This window comes from Diplotaxodon limnothrissa, linkage group LG7, assembly GCF_057381915.1.
Source record: "Diplotaxodon limnothrissa isolate DT_005_m linkage group LG7, D_limnothrissa_male_GT1.1, whole genome shotgun sequence".
In the NCBI taxonomy this organism is placed as follows: domain Eukaryota; kingdom Metazoa; phylum Chordata; class Actinopteri; order Cichliformes; family Cichlidae; genus Diplotaxodon; species Diplotaxodon limnothrissa.
Window position 1 is genome coordinate 23347092 of NC_140602.1, and position 20109 is coordinate 23367200.

Below are 20109 nucleotides of genomic sequence, written 5' to 3' on the forward strand. Positions count from 1 at the left end.
TTAAATCTTACTTGTCACTCTTGCTACTATCCTTCTTTCACAAATCACCCCTGACAGTCGTCTCCGCCCACTCCACCCTGCCTGGGTGGTTGACCTCAGGTATCAGGTATCTGCACTCCTTGCATAATCACCTTATTACTTTGTGTTTCTCCATTTCATTCATTAATTATATTCTGTTTCGCTTCTAATGACTTTCAGTCCTCTCCTCTTCTAAGGCTCTTCCACCTGCTCCCTACTCTCACTATCATCTGCAAACATCATATTCCACCCTTCCACCCCTTCCATCATCTGTCAAGTACACTTCTTCTCTATTTCCAAGGCATCTTCTGACTCTTCAAGATTGTGTTAAGCTGGTTCCAAATAAGTATATTTAAAAGATTGTGTTGAGCAGTCTGGTTAAAAATTCCTTCCATTTCTTGATTTCCAAAGTAATCCTGCAAACTACCATCCAAATGTGTCTAGCTACATTCTACCCTGCCAACACATTGCATTCTGCTATCTCTTGCATCTCTTCTGCATAGCATGTTGTCCCACCTGTGTGCACATTCCTCCACTCTTGTAATGCTCTGCCCTCTTCTCGATATACATGTTCACCAGAGCCACTTCCATTCCATTGGTTAAATCCACTGCCAGCTATCCTTACACCTCCTGCTTTTCCTTGTCTCTCACTGCCTTCCCCCTTTCCTCTTTCTTTGTCTTGGGCCAGCAGTAGCAGTTTCCTCTGGCACCGTGTTGGCGACCAGCACTTCAGGCGCTTGTTGTTAACCAGGCCCTGACTGATCCAGTATGGAAATCTCATTCTTAATCATCTGCATGTTTGATTTGGCAAAGATTTTACGCCGGATCTCCTGCCTGACACAACCCTCACCATGTATCCGGGCTTAGGACCAGCCCTAGGAATACATTGGCGTAGAATTAAAATAGGACTCAAAAACTCTACAACATCATAAACTAAAATTTAAAAATGATTAGAAAAAGGCAATTTGTGAGTTAATTTATGTTCAAATAGAATTAAAGCTCAGTAGTCTTGTTAAATCATATTGGAAGAATCTAGGAGTTATTTTCCTAGAACATTGACTCTGAGGTCAAATACTGTTTGCTAACTATGCAGAACACGTGAACAACATACTGATACCTTGCCACCAATTGAGATTACTAACAATGCACATAACATCACTCATGGTGCAACACTAACAGACAAACTTTTAAATTTGTTGTATTTTTTTCATTCACTAAAAGATGTGAACCTGTCTTCATAAACTGCCAGCAACAGCCTGAAGGACAAGGTGGTAAGGAGAGAGGGAACTGGACAATAATTTTTTTATTGCTCCCTACTAGCTATTAGGATCCATTAAGTATTCTCTTCTGCTCCTTAACACAAACTTGAAAACAGAGACTCACACCTCTGTGGGTCTACAAACTCTTTGCTCCTGTGTCACATTTTCTCTACTATTTCATTGGCTCAGAGTTCAAGGTTTCTTCTCAGCTCGTACATGAGTCTGAAGAATATTCATGGATGATATTTGGTGTCATTTGGCTCGGGCTGCAGCTCTTGAGAACTTCTTTTCTCTCCTCTCATCTCCACGGCCACCCAGAAGCCAACAGCTTTGAAGAGGGAGCAGCTGGGCCAATGACAAGTGATGGTTTTGGCGTGTTAGTGTGCCTGCCTTGACTGAGTGGGTGTTTTTTTTAAGAGAAGAGGTGATTAGTGTGTATGTGTAAGTGTGTGCGTTCATGCGTGCGTGTATATGTGTGTTTAATGGAGTTCAGCTCTCCACTTGCCCTGGAGGGGCGATCCCGGCCTCAGGGTTTTAGCCCAATTAAAGGCCCTTTCTCAGGGAATTCCCCTGTCCACACTCACCTCTTGCCCAGCTCATCTCTTTCCCTTGGGCGAAAGGAGACAGGGCCTTTGTACCAAGATCCAGGGGGAAATTCATATTCCAAAACATCTTCAATCGGTCTGATCAACCAATCATAAATTCTGAGGATCAAACATTAAGTAAAATACGGAACATGATTAGACCAATTCTGCTGTGCAATTGATCCCATGTTGCTTACAAGGAGAACGAGGAGGAGCAGAACTCATTAATATTTTAGGGGGGGAGACTTTGAACCCACCAACCCCAAGTAGGTCATGATTGGTGCACTCCAAGGATAGGTTGTTTTGATTCTTTTTTTCTTTTTGGACTTGTTTGCCTTGCATCTTCAGGAAGAAAACATTCAAAATCTGGCAAAATATATCTCTGCTTTACTTATCCTCAGTCCCAAGTTGTTTTTTTTATAAGTCATTATACTAGTAAACACTGAGAAACTCATAAATATAAATTAGACAACAGCCTATACTGATAAATTGTTTATTAAGATTTAATATGAGTTGCCTGCTGCAGGTCCAGTGAAATAAACCACCAGTGTTCTGAAATAAGTTTATGCTTTTAACTTTTTTGTTTTTGCACAAATTTCACTTTGAAACGCTCAACAGATTGAGGTGAGTGCGCTGCAAGGAGAACCCTCCGTGTTTCTAAAGCTCTATATTTTCCAACTTTAGAAGAACAAAACCAAAGCAATGCAGTAATTTGGTTTATAGCTGCATGCCTCCTAATAAAAAGCTCACTTGGAAACTCTCAAAGTAATTGTTTCCGGTTCGAGGACGACAGCAAGCCTCGCTGTTTGTTGTCAGTTTGTTATTCGTTACCTAACAACAGGAGCTCAAAGACTCTTTCTCTTTGCTTTGAATGCATCATTTTTTTCATTGGGACGTAACATTTTTTTCGTCTGTGTGTGTGCTTTTTTTTCTCCTGAAGTGCTCAAAAGCTTTGCTCTGTCTTAAACAATTCATGGATGGAACTTGCTGGATACTGAAAGTGTGACTCAACCGTTCCACCTCAGGAGGCAGCGAGACCAGCTCTTTTTCTTTACCTTGGATTTGTTGGTAGTTTTTAGTTCAATGGATAAATTTGTTACTCAAATCCTCCCCTTCGAAACTTTGAAGCGCTTCCCAAATCTTTTTTGTTTTATGACACTGTACTAACACAACATATTCAGCTTCCTTGGAGGGAATGAGGCATGTGCTGTGAATGGTATCTCAGTGTAATGTTGAATGTTGAGCTATTTATTACCCGCACTGATTCCACTCAAAAGGGAGTCGCGGTGACGTCTAAGTGTGTGTGTTGTGTCTGTATTTCACTTTTTGTTTGTGTATTTTTGTCCCACAGTATTCGTTTCAAACATAAGCGACACAGACATTTCGCTATGAGCTGAAAGTGATCCTAGACTCCTTTTTGTGTGTGTGTGTGTGTGTGTGCGTGCGTGCATGCGTGTCCTGGCTCTGCACTGGCCTTGGCCATGTTAATGTCATTATAGCTGGTGTACAGACGAGAGGCCTGGCCAGTTAGTGGCATTGTTGAGTATCACCTTACGCTTACGTTGCTTCCAGCTGGCCTGCGGCTGCCAGAGCTCACTGAAATAGCCACTGTGTATAACCATGTGTGTGTGTGCGTGTGTTTGTGTGTGTGTGTGTGAGAGAGACGCTTAAGACTTATATATATATATATATATATATATATATATATATGTTTTTTCTTTTCATCAGAGTAGGCACAAAACATGCCATTAAGAAAAACAGTAATTATTATTACTATAATTACTATACTATAATTATTTAGCCTACATATTACATGATGAACCCCCAAATCATGTATCTGTCTCTTTGCAATATGTAGGAAAACATGTATAAGCTCTACACAGTTACATTAGTTACAGTATTGCTCAGTTGGCTTAAAAAAAACCCAGAGTAACGTTCACAAGATACAAAGTACAAAAAACACACTGAATTCTGAGCAGATACTTTTCTAAGTTTCCAATGGAGGTGAAGGAAATGGTAAATGTACAGGTCACATTAGAAGAAGCACAAATAGCCTTTTTGCTCTGTTTGGATGATGCTGTGGAGAGATAATGATGTAAATAATGTGGACACATGAACTCTTCTAGTGTCTCTGGTGCTAGTATAATTTAACTGCTACATTGGCTGATGGGCTAAGGGGCATCAGTCTGTGCTGTACTCCAACAGAGTCATATGCTGTAAGATGATCTTTGAGCAGTTATGCAAAGGTGGGTTTGGAGACTGGACAATCTAGAATATCCAGTACTCAAAAATAAATATACACACATTTCAGTGAACAAAAACAACATCAGTCAAACTGAGTTTCATTCATTTCTAGCATGCTAATTTGAAAATACTTTATATCAATCATACACTCTTTATGCATATTTTTCTACAAATGGTTCAGAACCCTTTAACTTATTGCACACATTCCTCGTAGGTTTGGACACTTTCACATAGCATTTATACAGCTTTGAAATGGACCAGAAATCTAAATTTTGGAGACTATAATTTAACAGTATCCCATTATAGAAGAACACCCTTTGTCTACATAAAGTTAAAGTTGGTCAGCATGCTTTCTGTCATTGAATAAGTCTGGAAGAAAGAGAAAGAGAGGAGAGAAATGGTTGTATAGAAGTTTATATTGGCTCCGCTGTTGGTTAGTTTGGTCTTTGAAGGAAGTGAGCCTGTGAAACCAGAAGCTTAGATGGTTCCAAGTTTTGATTAAACGTCGACATAATCTTGGTGCAATTATAGTCTGAGTGATATACATTATAATAAATACTATAAAGCTGAGTGTCTACTTCTTTTGGGGGTTGAAGGCTCAAGTTGTAGAGGTCTGGCGGAGGGGTGTTAAGGGCTATGAATAGGAGGCATGGTTGAAAAAAACAGAACAGGGGGCTGACTGACAGCTCTATCGGCATGGAGAAGGAAAGAGAGGAAGAAAGATGAAGAAAATTGGAGTAGAGAGGAAACCCCAGGAGGGGGGTTGGTGGGCAGTGGGGAGGGTTACTGAGGAGTTTGCCAAACTTGATTGGTCCGGGAGGAGACAGTAAACGGTTGCGGGTCAGCTGGAGGCAGGCCATCCTGGCAGCAGGCGAGTTGTAACTGTGGTAATGAGCTCAATACGGTATGGATTAAAAAATAAAATGTTTGGAGTGTTACCTTAGCAACAGTGAAGGGACGCGAGGAGTTGGATGCCAAGAAGAGAACAGACCAAGCAGAACAAAAAGAGTCGGGTGTCTCTTAAATTTAGAAGCATACATCCAGCAGCAACACTTTGAGAGACCAGCAAAAGCAAACGTGTGTTAAAAGTACTGTGGCAGCACTAATGTGATTTGTTTTTAAGGTAGTTGTTTGCACAGCTTTAATGTTTAAAAGTGATTGTTGCCTATTTTCTGCTATTTTTTTTCCAGTTTAATTCTACAAAGTACAAATGGAGTCCAATTAAAGAGAGGGGGAAAGAAAGTCTGTAATATTGCTCCAAAAGGCAGCAGTCCAGTTTGAAACCAGCAGGCACACAGGCCAAACCTATTTCAATCTTGACTAAACAAAGGAAAGACAGCTCCTTATTGCATTTGCCACAAGAACTTTTAAGAAGACCAAAAGTAGACCAACCACAGGGAATATTTGCAAATTGTGACCCAGATCTGCTGTTAATCTGTAGTTTGGATCATTCTGCCTCTATTGATGCTGTCCCACTCCATTTTCCAAATCCCCAACTCTATTCTGCATTACTTTTCCATTTGGTCTCATCTAATCACCGGGAACATTTCAAACATCTTCACTTCGATTGCAGAGGAATTATGTACTGTAGGACATTGGCCTTCAAATAACAGAAAGTCAAACTGTGACTCATTTTGACTTTTGGGCTCACAGGATGGCTCTCAGGGGACTTGAGATCTTATTCTTGTCTCTACACTCGTTTTCCATCTCCTCCTTTCTATTTTTCTCTGACTCTCTCTCTATCTCCGTCCTTCCCTCCTTCTTTCTTTTCTTTAGTCCTTTGTTAGGCGGTTGCTTCCTGCGGTGAGCATGGCACTGCCCAGGCACATGTTCTGTGGTAGGCCTGATTACAGCCCTGCTGTAGTGCTGACATTGGCCCGCACTGACTCTTGTCTATAAACACACACACACATGCACACGCACACATACACGCGGCCCCTAAGTTCCACCACTGCTGCCAGCAGCTACCGCGGCATGACTTCACCCAGTAACCATTCCTTGCGTCAAACAAAATGCCTCTGTCACCAGAAAAAGGAGGAGAACTGAGAGGGAGGAAGGGAGGGAGGGAAGGAGGAGAAGAGGAGGAGTGTGGATGTATGGTAGCTATGCGGAGCGTACCATGTTTTCCACTGCAGTTTGAGAGCGTGGTGGGGTAATTTTAGCTGTAAGACTCCAAGGCAAGCTGCTTGTAGGAGTTTTTTGTCTTAGAGGTGGTGACAGATGAGGAGCGTATGATAACGGAAGGTGGGCAAGTCACTGAGGATAAGTGCAGCCTTCGAGGTGTTCTGCCTTGCCTATTAGTTTATTACATGAATTAAAACTCATCATCACTTATTTTTGTTCAGGTTCCATTAAAAAAAGTAAAGCTAAAAGTGCTGGACGTTTCCTTTATGCTAGCTGAACCCAGCAATTAATTTTACTGTCATTACCATCAAAGTCATCGATGGCTGCCCAATTCAAAAGATGGCAGGAAACTTGATCTAGTGGTTAAATCAGGGGTCGGCAACCTTTCTGATGACAAGTGCCATCTAAAATTTCCTCAGAAGTCAGTGTGCCATATGACTGCATTAGCAATAAATTTAATAACGCTCTATATTAACGGTTACACACTATATAGCAGAGGTGGGACCAAGTCATTGTTTTGCAAGTCTCAAGTAAGTCTCAAGTCTTTATCCTCAAGTCTCAAGTCAAGTCTCAAGTAATGTCAGGCAAGTCAGAGTCGAGTCTCAAGTCACTGGTGTAAAAGTCCGAGTCAAGTCACAAGTCTGAAACTTTGAATTTCAAGTCCTTTCGAGTCTTTAAAAAAAAAAATGAAAAAAGCATGTTGCAGTTATATGCTAAATGTAAATATTAGACCATGTAATTTTAAAATCTGTGTTTTTCTCAACACATGACAAAATAGTGAACTTAGAAAATATACACAAATTGTGAAATTGCACCTCTTTAAAATGCAGCTCAATTAAACCTAGCTCCAAGAATAATTTTCACCAACAGTTCTGAGATAAGCTGCATGTTATTCTTGGATGCGGTTGTAGGACCGGCTTTAAAATCGCATGACAAAAATATCATACATATTAAAAAAAACTGTATCACCAACGTAGCCTGGACAACATTTGCTAGTTAGATGAAGTCAGCTATCTCATTGTAGCATATTTATATGCATATTTATAATCATACGGTTCTTGGAGTGAGTGCATACACTCATGAAGTTTAGTAACTTCCGGTCACTGCAACAAGCCCAGGTACAGTTTACCGACGGATGGGTGCAGGACCTTGAAATGCACCGTGTAGAAAGTAAAGACCATCGTACGTATCATAAGTTTACCAGTCTCACAAATCGTCTTCATAAATACACATTCCTTAACCGTTTATTAATAGGACCTTTGAGCTCAACGGTAATTAATTAGTAGTGGAAATAATTTCTGGTAGCATCACAGAAATGTAGCAGTGACAACAATACTGTATGCTGTAATCGTACTGGGCAATTAGTGATACAAAAAACCTGTTTTATCCTGTGAATAAAAGTATATGTTTTTGTCAATGTGCCATAATAACAGAAGCGAAACGCAATATTGTGTCAGGACAATTCACTATTTATGCACAATAAATAAAGGAGCATAGCGCGACAATTTCTGTTCAGCGCCAGACTTGCTTGTAACCTATATCACCAATTATGTTAAGAAAAACGACGTATTAACTACTAAACACTGACCTTTGTGGGAATGCTTGGAGCAGACTAACCTGTGAGCTGGAGTGTTCTGGGACGTTATATTTGATCTTTGAATGGCTGCAATCTAGGCCATCTGTCGCGTCTTTGTTACTTCGGAAACATGGCTCGAACAATTTCTCTTCAACGACGTAATCCGATAACAACCGATCTCTTTACCCGTCGGCTTCCCGTGGCTGTCATGCGACCGGCTATTGCAGTTAATAATACAACGGCTTCTTGACATTTTTGTGTTTCTTTTTATCGCTGTGTAACTGATTTCAATTGAAAGCCTGCGTGCGCTAGTACCTCTTGCCACGAGTTCCCAGAATCCTTTGCGGTTTACCCCTGAATGACGTCACATTTTCAATCTCTATGTAATATGCATGTTAAATTTTATATTTGGGGTGAAATATCAAGTCTTTTCAAGTAAATCGGTTCAAGTCCAATTCAAGTCCCAAGTCATTGGTGTAAAAGTCCAAGTCAAGTCACAAGTCTTAGAACATTTTTTCAAGTCAAGTCTAAAGTCATAAAATTAATGACTCGAGTCTGACTCGAGTCCAAGTCATGTGACTCGAGTCCACACCTCTGCTATATAGAACCACTTTATAGAATTATATTTGTTCACAGATGTTGGCAGCTATCAGCGAATAGTTATCAGCTGTTTTGAAACAAACAAAAAAAAGACACTTTTTATCCATAACAAGAACTCCATAACAGCAAATGAACTGTACAACAGAAAATGCAAATGCTATTTATGGTGTCCTCACAACAATGATAAGAAAAATAAACTGGGCCAATATGGCATGTTTGATAATACACATGTTAATCTGATCTCTGGTCTCCCACTCAGAGACACAGGTCTCAGAGTGTCCAGCATTCAGACGGCTACCTGTGGACACTCATGTGAGAGAAAATCTGCTCACACAGATATGTAGAGCCAAATACTGTCAATAAGGCCTCTGCAATGTTCTGAAGACAGTTAAACTTGTCAGGTAGTGATGTCCAGCAGGTGAAAATGCAGCTCCATGAACATGCACAGCTGTGGATTCCAGCTGCTTCAATGTTGCATTAACTGGCATTAACTCAGCCAGTTAATGCGAGACAAATCTAGCTGTTCATTAAAGCTTTCTGGTTTGATCAGAAAAGAAACATTGGTCCATACACCTGAAAGTCCTGAAAACGCATTGTGAATTTTGTCTCGAGTCTACAGATATATCTCTGTATTTCCGTGGTGCTGATGCTGTGCTGAGCGGAAAGCTCCTGAAGCTTCTGAAGTGTTGGAATGTGGAAAGCTAACAACGTCCTTCTCACCGATAGGCGAAGTGATTTTTAGCCAATTACAAGTTGAATCTGGTACTCTGGGTTGTTAGCTAAGATACCATCATTAAGAAGCGGCACAACTAATGTGTCTATGTGAACTAATTTGCAATGTGCACTGCTGGCGCGGCCATGTATTTTTTAATGCACCTTCTCAGATTGTCGTGCCCAGGGCTGGACTGGGACAAAAAATCGGCCCGGGCATTTTGACTAGAGACCGGCCCACCAGGTATTAAAGCCATAAAGCCTTTGAATGAAAACAAATGCTGTTGTGACAGTGATGTACAGTCTTGTCGGTATATGTATGATTTTTATACATTTTACGTCAGATAAAAACTTTGATTGTAAGCTTCAGATAATTATTTAATAAAAACCAAACATTTTAAATGAGAATAAGAAAGTATTTCTTTGTGCCCCCTTTTCCCTGTTAATGCCCTACATGGACCCCTGGCAACATTTTGCTAGACCCGCCCCTGCACAGTTACCAGCTGTCAGCTAATTAGAAAAGGATCCTGGTGTTATTTGTCTCTCAGAAACAGTTCACAACTTCCCTTCAACTCATTCATGTTAACTAAAAGGTAAACCTGTTTCTCCATCACCTGTTCAGCTCTGATGATTCAGTAAGGACATCTCCTGGTTTCATCTTCATGTTTCCCTCTCACCAGATATACAAACCTCATGACCAGCAGCTTTTACAGCTGTGGCTCCAGCAAACATCAGCTGATACTAGAAATTAATATTAAATAAATTCTAACAACAGCTGATCAAGCTTAAACGTGCTGCTGTTGTTTAGCGCGACATCTGCTGGTTTCCTCTTTCTGGCGCAAAGTGGACGATAAACAAACAAGAGAGAAAAGCCGATCAGCTGATCATTGATCAGTTTCATGATTGAAGTAGCAACAGGAGAGGGAGAGAGAGAGAATGAGAGAAGAAGAGGCAGCTGTGCAGCATAACGACAGAATAACTCCAGCTTTGTGTCTCTCCATTCTAGCTGAAGTCCGGGACAAACTGTGTTTCTTTTCACCTCAACACGAAACGCGTAAAATTTTCTCTGAATACGAGACGATTCCTTCTTTTTAGGGGACGGTTGGCAACTCTACTAACTAACCTTATGAATAAAATAAAGTTCACTATCAATAACATCAAAGCACCCACCCAGCTGTATATAAACTCTGTCATGCTAGCTAGTACGCAGTACTTGTTATTGTAACTGACGGTAAAAAGTCAGCACAACGAAAATAAACTCCACCTAAACTTGGTTCATATCTGACCCAGACAGACTGCAGGTCATAACTTCTTACCTGAAGTTCAGTTCACCTGACACTCGGCGGCTGCCTCGGGGCTCTCCTCCTGCCTCCCCTTTCTCTCATCCACCTGCTGGCCTCCACCACTTGCTAATGTTACTGAATCTGTGGAAGCTCCGCCACAGCCACCACCAAATAACTGAGTTATTTTTACACACCGACCAGCATTTGGCCAATCCACCACCTTTCATTGTTTATACCTTTACGAAAAAACAACAACAACAAAAAATCATCGGCCCATAAAAACGAAAAATCACCACCAGCCCACCGATCAAATGCTCAGTATGCCCGATGGCCAGTCCAGCTATGGTCGTGCCATCAGTTAACCCTGGCATGCGTGCCTAGGGTTGCCGACCCCTGGGTTAAATAATAATAACTGAATGCAGAGTAAAGAATTGCAGCTTTTAAAGTATTCCTCAGACTTCACCACTCCTTTTTTTCTTTTCTACTGTAGGAGCGGCTGCACTATGAGACACTGAGCCAGCACCTGGGGAAGCTCGGAGAGGATGCTGGGAAGATGGTTCATCGAGTCATTGACCTGACAAGACCAGAAGATTTAGATGGTATGTTCCTCTGTCTCTTACCCCGTTGCTACTCTTTTACCTACATTTCTGACTACTGGCATGCAAAATGGCATGTTTTTTTTTGTTGTTTTTTTTTCAGAAATAGAGTGCGAGTCACATCCTGTTCAGATAAAACTGATACCAGTGACAGTAACTCACATGGTTAAATGTAGAAGAGGCCTCTGTGGGCCTTCCTACTAAGACTAATACTCAATAAGTCATCTACCAGAAAGCTCACAAATGCAGGTATTCAGAAAATACAAATATTTATCTTGGACGTCAGGACACTACGATGAACATTCTGCTCACTTGAAAATGTCAAATGTCAATATTACTGCAAGTGTAGGAAAAGAGGATGAATTGTCTTCATGTTTTTCACTAGTTTTTGTGACCCAGTCCTAGTATGCAAACCAAAAATGGGCAGTAAGTTTTCTGTAGCGAATGGTCACAGAGATAATTATGAATCGGTCACAAGAGCTGATTTTTACGTGCTATGAATTAAATGTAGTCATTAAACGCGCTCTTTTAAAGTACTTCCTTGTAATGTTGTCTTTCTGATTTTTTTCAAGCACACCTGTTTGTCATAAAGCAATTCTGTTTACAGGCACCAAGGAGTGCTCATCGTGGTTTAGTTTAGAGTCAGAGGAGTAAACACAGGAGCTTAAGCACTGAGATAATATCACGAGGAAGCAAACTAAGCATAATGTGCAAAGTTCACGTGTGTTTGTGTGTAGGAATGATATGAAGGACACTATGCCCGCAATACTCCACCAAACCTTTGCTACGCTTTCCAAGAAGACAGAAAAGTGCCTCAGTCAAAGAAGCAGGCACCTTGTTATACACTGCATTTGAAGTGTGAAAGTATGAACAGCTAACTCGTTAATGGTGAACATACAGCAAAAGTGATCTCTTTTTTTTTAGGGAGTAACATCGCAGAGGCACGGGTGTTCAGAGAGGCACGAGGCAGGAACAACAGCGAGCCCCACATTAAGAGGCCCATGAACGCTTTCATGGTGTGGGCCAAAGATGAGAGGAGGAAGATCCTGCAGACTTTCCCCGACATGCACAACTCCAACATCAGCAAGATCCTTGGTGAGATTTTGCGGGTTTATGTTTGATGAGTGAGAAAGCTAAACCTCAGTGTTGTGGCGATATGTTGTTCTGGTGTTGTAAGGGCGAAGTACTTTTGCTTTCCTTTAAATTTTGTACAAAAGAATACGCCAGTGTTTGCTTTAATTTTTTATTTTCTTTTTCTAAGTGACTGTAAAGTGACACGGCAGATTTGTTTAAGGTCAGCTTGTCTGCTCATTAGGTTACCCTACCGCTATATGCAGTTCACAGGGTTTCTTACCGTCAAGTGGGTACTGTAAGAATGACTAGTGTGTTTTTCAGCCTGGAACACTCCACACACAGAGCTCCACTGTGTCAGCCTGACTAGTGTGATGGATGCATTCAGTTAAAATACCTCCTCAACACAGATATCCATTCACATGATGCTGAGCATAACGGTTGTTCCTGAAATGTTCTTAAGACTTCTACCGTACAATGCAGAGTTCAAGTGAGCTTGAGGCTTGCTGAATGCTGTAAATGCTACTTCTGAGAATTGTGAATGAATTGCTTTTTCTAAGGTGGATCTGTGTTATTGACTCAGGTCTCTGAAAGGGGTCCTATAAATGGATGTTTTGTGCTCTTAACATGCATCCTGAATTTAGACGATTAATCTTTGTGCTTTCAAAAGTGCTTTTTTTTTCTTTGTTTTTGTTATTACAGTGGAAACATATTACAGGGGAAAATCATTTGATTAAGTACATTGCCTAATCGCGCGCTCCTGCTGGATTTTTATTAGGGTTCAGTGACAAGACGAGAAGGAAAAGTGGAATTATGAGTGTGTATATGACTGTATGTATACAATGCATCCATCTCTAAAATAATAACACAGCTGGACTTAAGGGAGTAGGTGGGTGGCAAGTTTAAAAAAAAGAAAGAAAAACGTTTCTGTGTTTCCTGTGTCACAAAAGTACAAGAAGAGTTTGTGATAAACCTCGATAAACAGAAGAGCAAGGAAGAGTGTGTATAATCAGCTGTCAAAGTGCTTCACAGATGTGCTGCGTTCCCGCAGTAATGGCCCTGTTCACTTGCTCAGAAGGTCCTCTTACCGAGGAAAACAAGCCATACACAATGTATCATTCTTCCTGAGCGAAGTAGAGTGTAATCCACTCCTGGTTTTAAACAGCCTTCTAGGCTAAACACTCAATGGAGCCTGCTCACAGGAAGGCATCCAACCTCGGGAAGAAACCAGAATTGTCAAAGCGGTGCTTCTTTTGTGTGACTGAATAATGTAGCTGTGACAGTATGTTTGCTTTGCAGGAATTTTATGAAAAGCTTTGATTCACCACACACTGAAACTATTTTGAAAAAACTCACTGAAACCATGTTAGTCACTCACTAAAATTTGGTAATGTGCAGATATTTAAATTCAGTCACCCTCTTAACTAGTAACACTAAAATATTTAAATATAACCTAAGTTAAAGTGTCAATTGCTTTTTAAATTTTTTTTTTGCTCTAGGCTCTCGCTGGAAAGCCATGACAAACCAGGAAAAGCAGCCATATTACGAGGAGCAGGCCCGCTTAAGCAAGATCCACTTGGAGAAATATCCCAACTACAAGTACAAGCCACGGCCCAAGAGAACCTGCATCATTGATGGCAAGAAGCTACGCATCGGGGAGTACAAGCAGATGATGCGTTCACGACGTCAGGAAATGAGGCAGTTCTTTGTGGGGTGAGTACAAAGCTGAAAAAGTGAGTAATCGCACGAGTTTGAAGGAAAGCTGCAGCGTGTCGGCGAGTTACGTGGTTTTAGAACTGAATTTCGAATTAGTTTTTTTTTTCATGGAAGGACCTTCAGATGGCAGTACTGTGTAATTGTGATTTAAATTCCTGAAATACTTAAACATGTCAAAAGTGAACCTTCTCTCACTGAAGAGATTTTCTTCTTTCTGAGTGACTGGTATGAATCGAGGTGGTGAAAAGGTTCTGGCATTGTTGGCACCCTCAGGGTCATGCAGCATTCAGTGCTGCTCAGAGGAGAGCTGTGTGGGTCACACTTTATTTTATGGAGCACTAGTAAGATGTAACAAACCATATTTTGAGAGACATTTAATAAAACAGCACACAAATGCACTCGTACTCTAATTAAACGATGTGTGAATTATGGCTTGACTAGGAAATGCAATTAGTGTCATTTGATCCAAAATATATTAGACAGCATTATACCAAATTATGTTGAACTTAGATTTTATAACAGTGATAGTATAATTTGACATAACTTTTCTTTATAACAGTGTGATTTGATGCTTATTTGAAGAAAATTGCCCTGTAAACTGAAGTTAAACCACATAATTTAACATGGTGGTGTTTCTCATAGACTGATCGTTGTTTGAAGCCCTGTGGACTTTGTCGGTGGTACTTCTTCAGTCCTATAATCCCAAATAGGTTAAGCCATGTCATGTCACTATTTAGCTTGACCTCGTGACCTAATACTGGGCCATTATTTGGACAGGAATGCTGGCATGGTTGCAGGGTTATTTCACACTGTTACATCTTCATTAGAGTGTATATTATGACTGATTAAAACTGAGAGATTAAAACTTTAAAGAGGTCCATTTGCATCAAGAACCACAAGCCATTGACGATATTAAGCCTTGGATAACAGACAGTCTTTGTGTCTAACTCTAGATGGATTTGAGTCATTTACAATGGACCTGTGGCCTTCGATAAAGTCGTCTCTCAATCCAGCAGACATCTCTCCCCAAATATGTCCAAGTAAAAAGGAAAAAAAAGACAATTTATCATTTTGTAATTTTATCTATCTTCTTTGAGTTTATTTGATTGTATAGAAATATATTAAAACCAACTTTGCATTTCACGAGAGGTCTTTTTCCCCTCCTTAATATGTCTCAGTTTGAATAGAAAAGAATTCTTAGCCGCGTCCATTTGTTTAACGTTAGTGGAGTGATCATCAAGGTTTATGGGCCCCTTTATGAAAGGTTGGGAACCTCTTGTGGTTCTATCTGCTAAAGCTCTTAAACATTTGCTGAAGAGCTTGATATATTTTTTTTCAACTGCAGTCGGTGCAGCAAGGGGAAAAACAGTGGCATTGTCTTAATGGGAACCAGTCATGGATGTGTTTAAAGCCATCACAGTGGCCTATGAGTGAGATGGATTTACCAGAGGCCACAGCTTTGAATAGGAGCGATTTTTAATAGCTTGTCATTTATTAAATTAGGACAATGCTGGGCGCTTGTGGGCAGTGAAATTGGACACAGACAGACACAGTGGAATATGAAATGTAAGCACATGCTCGAGAGGGAATGAGCGCAAGGCACACGTCACAGGATGAATGCCACATTTACTGTGTGTGGTCAAGTACGCTAAGCAGGAAAGCTTAGATTCTCCAGGCCTGGGTTTTCAATTGTTGCTAAATCAAACATCTACAGGAGCCAGTACACAACTAGTTTCTGGCACATTCCAGATTGCTAAACCAGTGTTATTTTAAAATGCTTAATGTGAAAATGAGTCTGTCAGAGCACACGGCAGTAATTGTTTCAGGAGACAGAGGAGAGAAAACTGTTAGGTGAAAAAGGTGACAGTAATTTTCCCACTTTATGCGGTTCATTTGAGGAGCCTGAGGGGCCTGTTTGAATGATGTGCATTTCTACAATGCTAATGCTGCTGTGATATGGCAGGTAGAGCTCTATGTTAGGACATGCTCAGCCAGATGAAAAGCGTTGTGGTTGAACTTAAATGGCTTAAGAATAAATGTTTTGTTCACAGATGTTGTTCAAAGGCTAACGAATCAGTGTCTGATCTGTCTAGCTTGTACCAAAACACAACTGTGCAAAGGTCTTGAGCCATTCCGTTTCTTTATACTTTGCAGGGAAAATGGAGAAATAGGTTCAGAAAAATATTCGTATGAGCAAACATGCATGCATACAGATGAGCCTTTGTCTAAAATGCTTAACAGATACATCTCCCAAGTTCTGTGTCAGGTCTTTGGCTGATTTTTTTCCCCATTTCTTAAATCTTTCAGACTTGCAGATACTGCCCATCTGCTGCCTGTTTTTGTTCTCCACTTGTCCATTTTATTTTTAAAGAGCACACAGCATACTGTGGAGTATATCGTTACTTTGGGAATCACCTTATTAGTACAAAAATACTATTTTATGCCAGTCTAACAAATTGTGTGTTTTTAAAAGCTGGTTCTTTCCTAAGTTTTTGTTCTGAACACTGAGTTAGGTCAGTTTTTATTGGTTTAAGGATTCATTGCCATATTTGACCTCCCAGAAGAATACAAATGGATCTCTATCAGTCAGCTAGAAGTTTACAAGTAGTCCTTCTTGTGATGTTCAGCGGCTCGGGGACGTAGTGTCTTTTCTTTAACTTCAAAGGACCAATCATTCATTATGAAGTGACAATCATTTCTAACATTCTTCAACGTTGTAATTTTTGGATCATGCTTGCTGAGACTTAAATGAATAAATACATTTTTTTAAATTGAACTAATCTCCCCTTCAAGGTCATCTCCTTGTGCACCTTTCGACTGCTTCCAGCATTGCTGCTAGACTTAAATCACACTGTAAAAGTTACAAAGCTTTTCGATCATTTTATGTTGTGTAAATAATATAATTCTTCCTTATCTTCTTTCCTTCATACTCAGGCCTCAGCCACCCATTTCTCTGGGCAACAGTCCTGGAAGTGTAGGAGTTTACCCGGGTGCCATAAGTATGGCAACAGCAGCTACACCATCCCCACATCTGACCTCAGACTGCTCCAGCAACTCGGCCAGTCCTGATCCTGCCATCCCCGTCATTCAGAGCACGTACGGTGTAAAGTCTGAGCCTGGCAGTGGAGGAGGCAGCAATGGCAGTGTGATCGGAGCCTTGGATCTGCCCAGCGACCCCAATAATGGAGACAATGACATGGACATGTATGAGGACTTTGAGGATGAGCCCAAGTCAGACTATAGCAGCGACCACGAGACACATGAGGCTGTCAGTGCCAACTGAGTAAGCTCAGGGTGTCAGATGTAAAAAAAAGAGAACAACTCCCATTATAGTCAGAGACATTTCTTAAAAAGACATTTTATTACTGAGACCTTCAGTTTAACTTTTCAGGACATGTTGCGTCATGCACCGAGCATGCCCCAACAGGATTTCAAATCAGCTCAGACATGCTCAGAAAGTTCTGGGATAGTATCTTTGATGGACGCCCATTTGAAGAAATGGAAAAACGAAGGAATAGGAAAAACGTGACCCAAGAACACAGTCTGATCAATCTTCAGATGTCCAGCTGACAGTGAACTTCACTTTCCTCTACTTTGACAATCTTAACAGGAGCGAGAGAGAAAAAAGAGTTAGACAACAGAGGATGAGAGAGAATGGGACAAAGAACAAACGAGCGACGAACACATTGCTGTGTAGTTTGTGAAAGGGCATGCATGGATGTCGAAGAATTAGGAATCGGTCTTCAACAGCTATTTGGTCTTAAATGTTTAAGGAGTGATTTAGTTTTCATTGTTATGTATTTACTTTTTGTCTTTTTTTTTCCTTTTTGCTTTTTTGTTCTATAGACTTCTTTTCTGACAGGTCACTGCCTGTACAAACTCTAGACTGTCGGAACTTGAAATTTGGAAAGTTTTTAATATAAATCCTAGCTCTTGTAACCTTATAGTCTTACTTTTGTTTCTTACGATTTCTTTGCTACACACTTTTTTTTCTGACAAACTGCTTACCTTACATTACTGTTTCTTTTTTTAAAATATCCCAGCTCAGGTATGATGTGCCAGCTTGTGAATGTGTTATTTGTTTTGTTTGTTTTCATACAAAAAGAGTGGTAGGACTTTTCAGACTGTCAATGAAATAAAGGGAGCAAATTCCCTTACATTATTATTATTATTATTATTATTATTATTATTATTAAATAAGTAAGTAAGTACCCATAAATTGTACAGATTTTCTTCAAATGTGCCAAACATTCACATTCACTCGGGATGTTGTAGTCTTAATTTCCAATGCTGCAAAAGTCTTATACAATCAATTTTTTCTATTTGATGAAGTGGGTTCCTACTCATCAACTGCTGGCTCCCCTCCTGGCCCAAACACAAACAGTGCTCAGGGAGGTTATTTTTTCATCACACTTGCTTAATCACACACACACACAGAATGTCGTTCTCTGGCAGACCCTATGGCTCTGAGACGTAGTTAGAAGAGCAGCATCGAAGGCGCCTATTCCTTTATTCCACTGCACTAGTGCTTCCATAAACCACACTGCCCAATGTTCTTTGAGGCCAAATGCATTAAGTGCAGTGCAGTATTAGAAATGTTTCTGTCCCTTTAAATCAGGCTAAAGGTAAAGGTAGCCTTTATCTTAATATCACTTTAGGAATCCCCCTAGTCTTAAAAGTGAACCTTTGAATCTGTTCATTCAGTTGGAATAGGAAGATGAAGGTGCACCCCTGGATGACCCTACTGTAGGATAAGAAATTGTAATATCATAAATCCCTTCACTGTATTGTGTTTAGCATTGGTACAAAAATGTAACAAATATTACTTCTTTTATTAGCTTGTTAATTTTTAAATGTCTTCTTAGCATTATGTTGGAAATATATGCCAAACTTGTGTTTTAAAAAATTATTTATATAGAAAATGGGTTTAATAGGTCCGCTGTTTCAAAAGGGTACCTTTTTTTCTACACTGCATTTGTATTTTGAACATGAGCAAATTATTAAGAGAACATTAGCGAAGGGGAAAGGTGCTTAACCAGTCTGCCTCTCAGTAACCACCGCCCCAGTCAGAGCACACAAGTTTTTCCACTCATCTGAAGATGAGTCTCTGTTTTACTCAAATGTCTCTGCAGACGAATCTTAGTTTTACTCTTTTCAAAGCATTCTCTGAAATTTTTAATGTTTCCATTCTTAAAACGTGTGACCTCGGGTGGTTTCTGGGTGCTCTGTTCAGCTGCTTCGGTCATCTTGATCCCAAATTTCTCTTCACGACCATATCTGGCGGTTTTTACTTGGAAAATGCTTCACAAGCTGGGACTGAACACTGATTTTGCTTGTGTTACATAAAAAAAAGCCTCGTGCATAGACATTTCTGTTAGTCTCATACACATCCTAAGCACTGGATATGAATCTGTTTTTTTGTTTGTTTTTGTTTTTTAGTATTGACTAATGTGAAGTTGTTGTTTGATTTTTAAACATGATATATTAGTCAGTTAAAAGTCACATTTTTGAAGCCTGGTACATGCGAGGCACCAGTAAATTGCCATTTCTTTGGAAGCATTTCATTTATTTAAGCAGATCTTGTTGCCGCAGCTCTAGTATCACCTGAAGGGGTCTCATCGCCTCTGATCTCTTTGGAAAGGTAACCTCATGCTCTCGTCAGTTGTGACCCGCAGAGGAAGAACATAGCATTTCCTGGTCACACACATTTTTTTTTTGTGATGAGTATTGTATTTGAAATCCAATTGTGCATTTTAACATTTCATTGTATTTATTAGCCAGCTTTGGCTCTAAAAAGTGTCAGTACAACTTGGTGAGAAAGACAATCAAAAAATATATATAAATAAAAAAAAGTAAAGACTTGAGATTTTTGCTTTTATTTTTTTCATGTATTTAATTTTGGGTGGGAAAAATATTTTTGAATGCTTTGTAAAATTGTTCATTTGCAGAAAACCCCCCACCAACATATTGTGTTCTGTGTATGAAAGCGATGCGCACAACTTTACAGGTAGTGCTGCATGAATTTTTATTTCCATTGCTCTAAATAGTACCCTTACTTTCCAGGGATCTAATAATTTCCAACACAAGGCTGTCTGTTTCCAAAGTTGAGCTATTCCACTCGCTCTTTATATTTTGGTGGCCCATTACGGTAAATGTGGCCTATTGTTCCATTGTGCGTGCGTGCGTGTGTGAGGTAACGCCACACATTCTGACTGTGCTGTGGTGTATACGGCACGGCGCCGGTGCTCGCTGCAGCCAATCCCAGCATTTCAGAGAGAGAAACAGAGAGCTTAGCCATATGCAGCCACATCATAAATCTAATTGTAA

At 40.2% G+C, this 20109-nt stretch overlaps 1 protein-coding gene across 7 annotated transcripts in view; it reads left to right on the top strand.

Moving 5' to 3' along the window:
- Nucleotides 1-19599, top strand: part of LOC146628289 (transcription factor SOX-6-like) — a 107420-nt gene extending 87821 nt beyond the window's left edge. For all 7 annotated transcript variants that reach the window (XM_085359453.1, XM_085359456.1, XM_085359457.1 and 4 more), the window contains 4 exons: nucleotides 10890-10998; nucleotides 11920-12090; nucleotides 13566-13779; nucleotides 16717-19599. In XM_085359453.1, the coding sequence (XP_085215579.1) occupies nucleotides 10890-10998; nucleotides 11920-12090; nucleotides 13566-13779; nucleotides 16717-17065 (843 nt within the window). In that variant the 3' untranslated portion in view covers nucleotides 17066-19599. The remainder of the gene's footprint in view (nucleotides 1-10889; nucleotides 10999-11919; nucleotides 12091-13565; nucleotides 13780-16716) is intronic.
- Nucleotides 19600-20109: the final 510 nt, after the last annotated feature.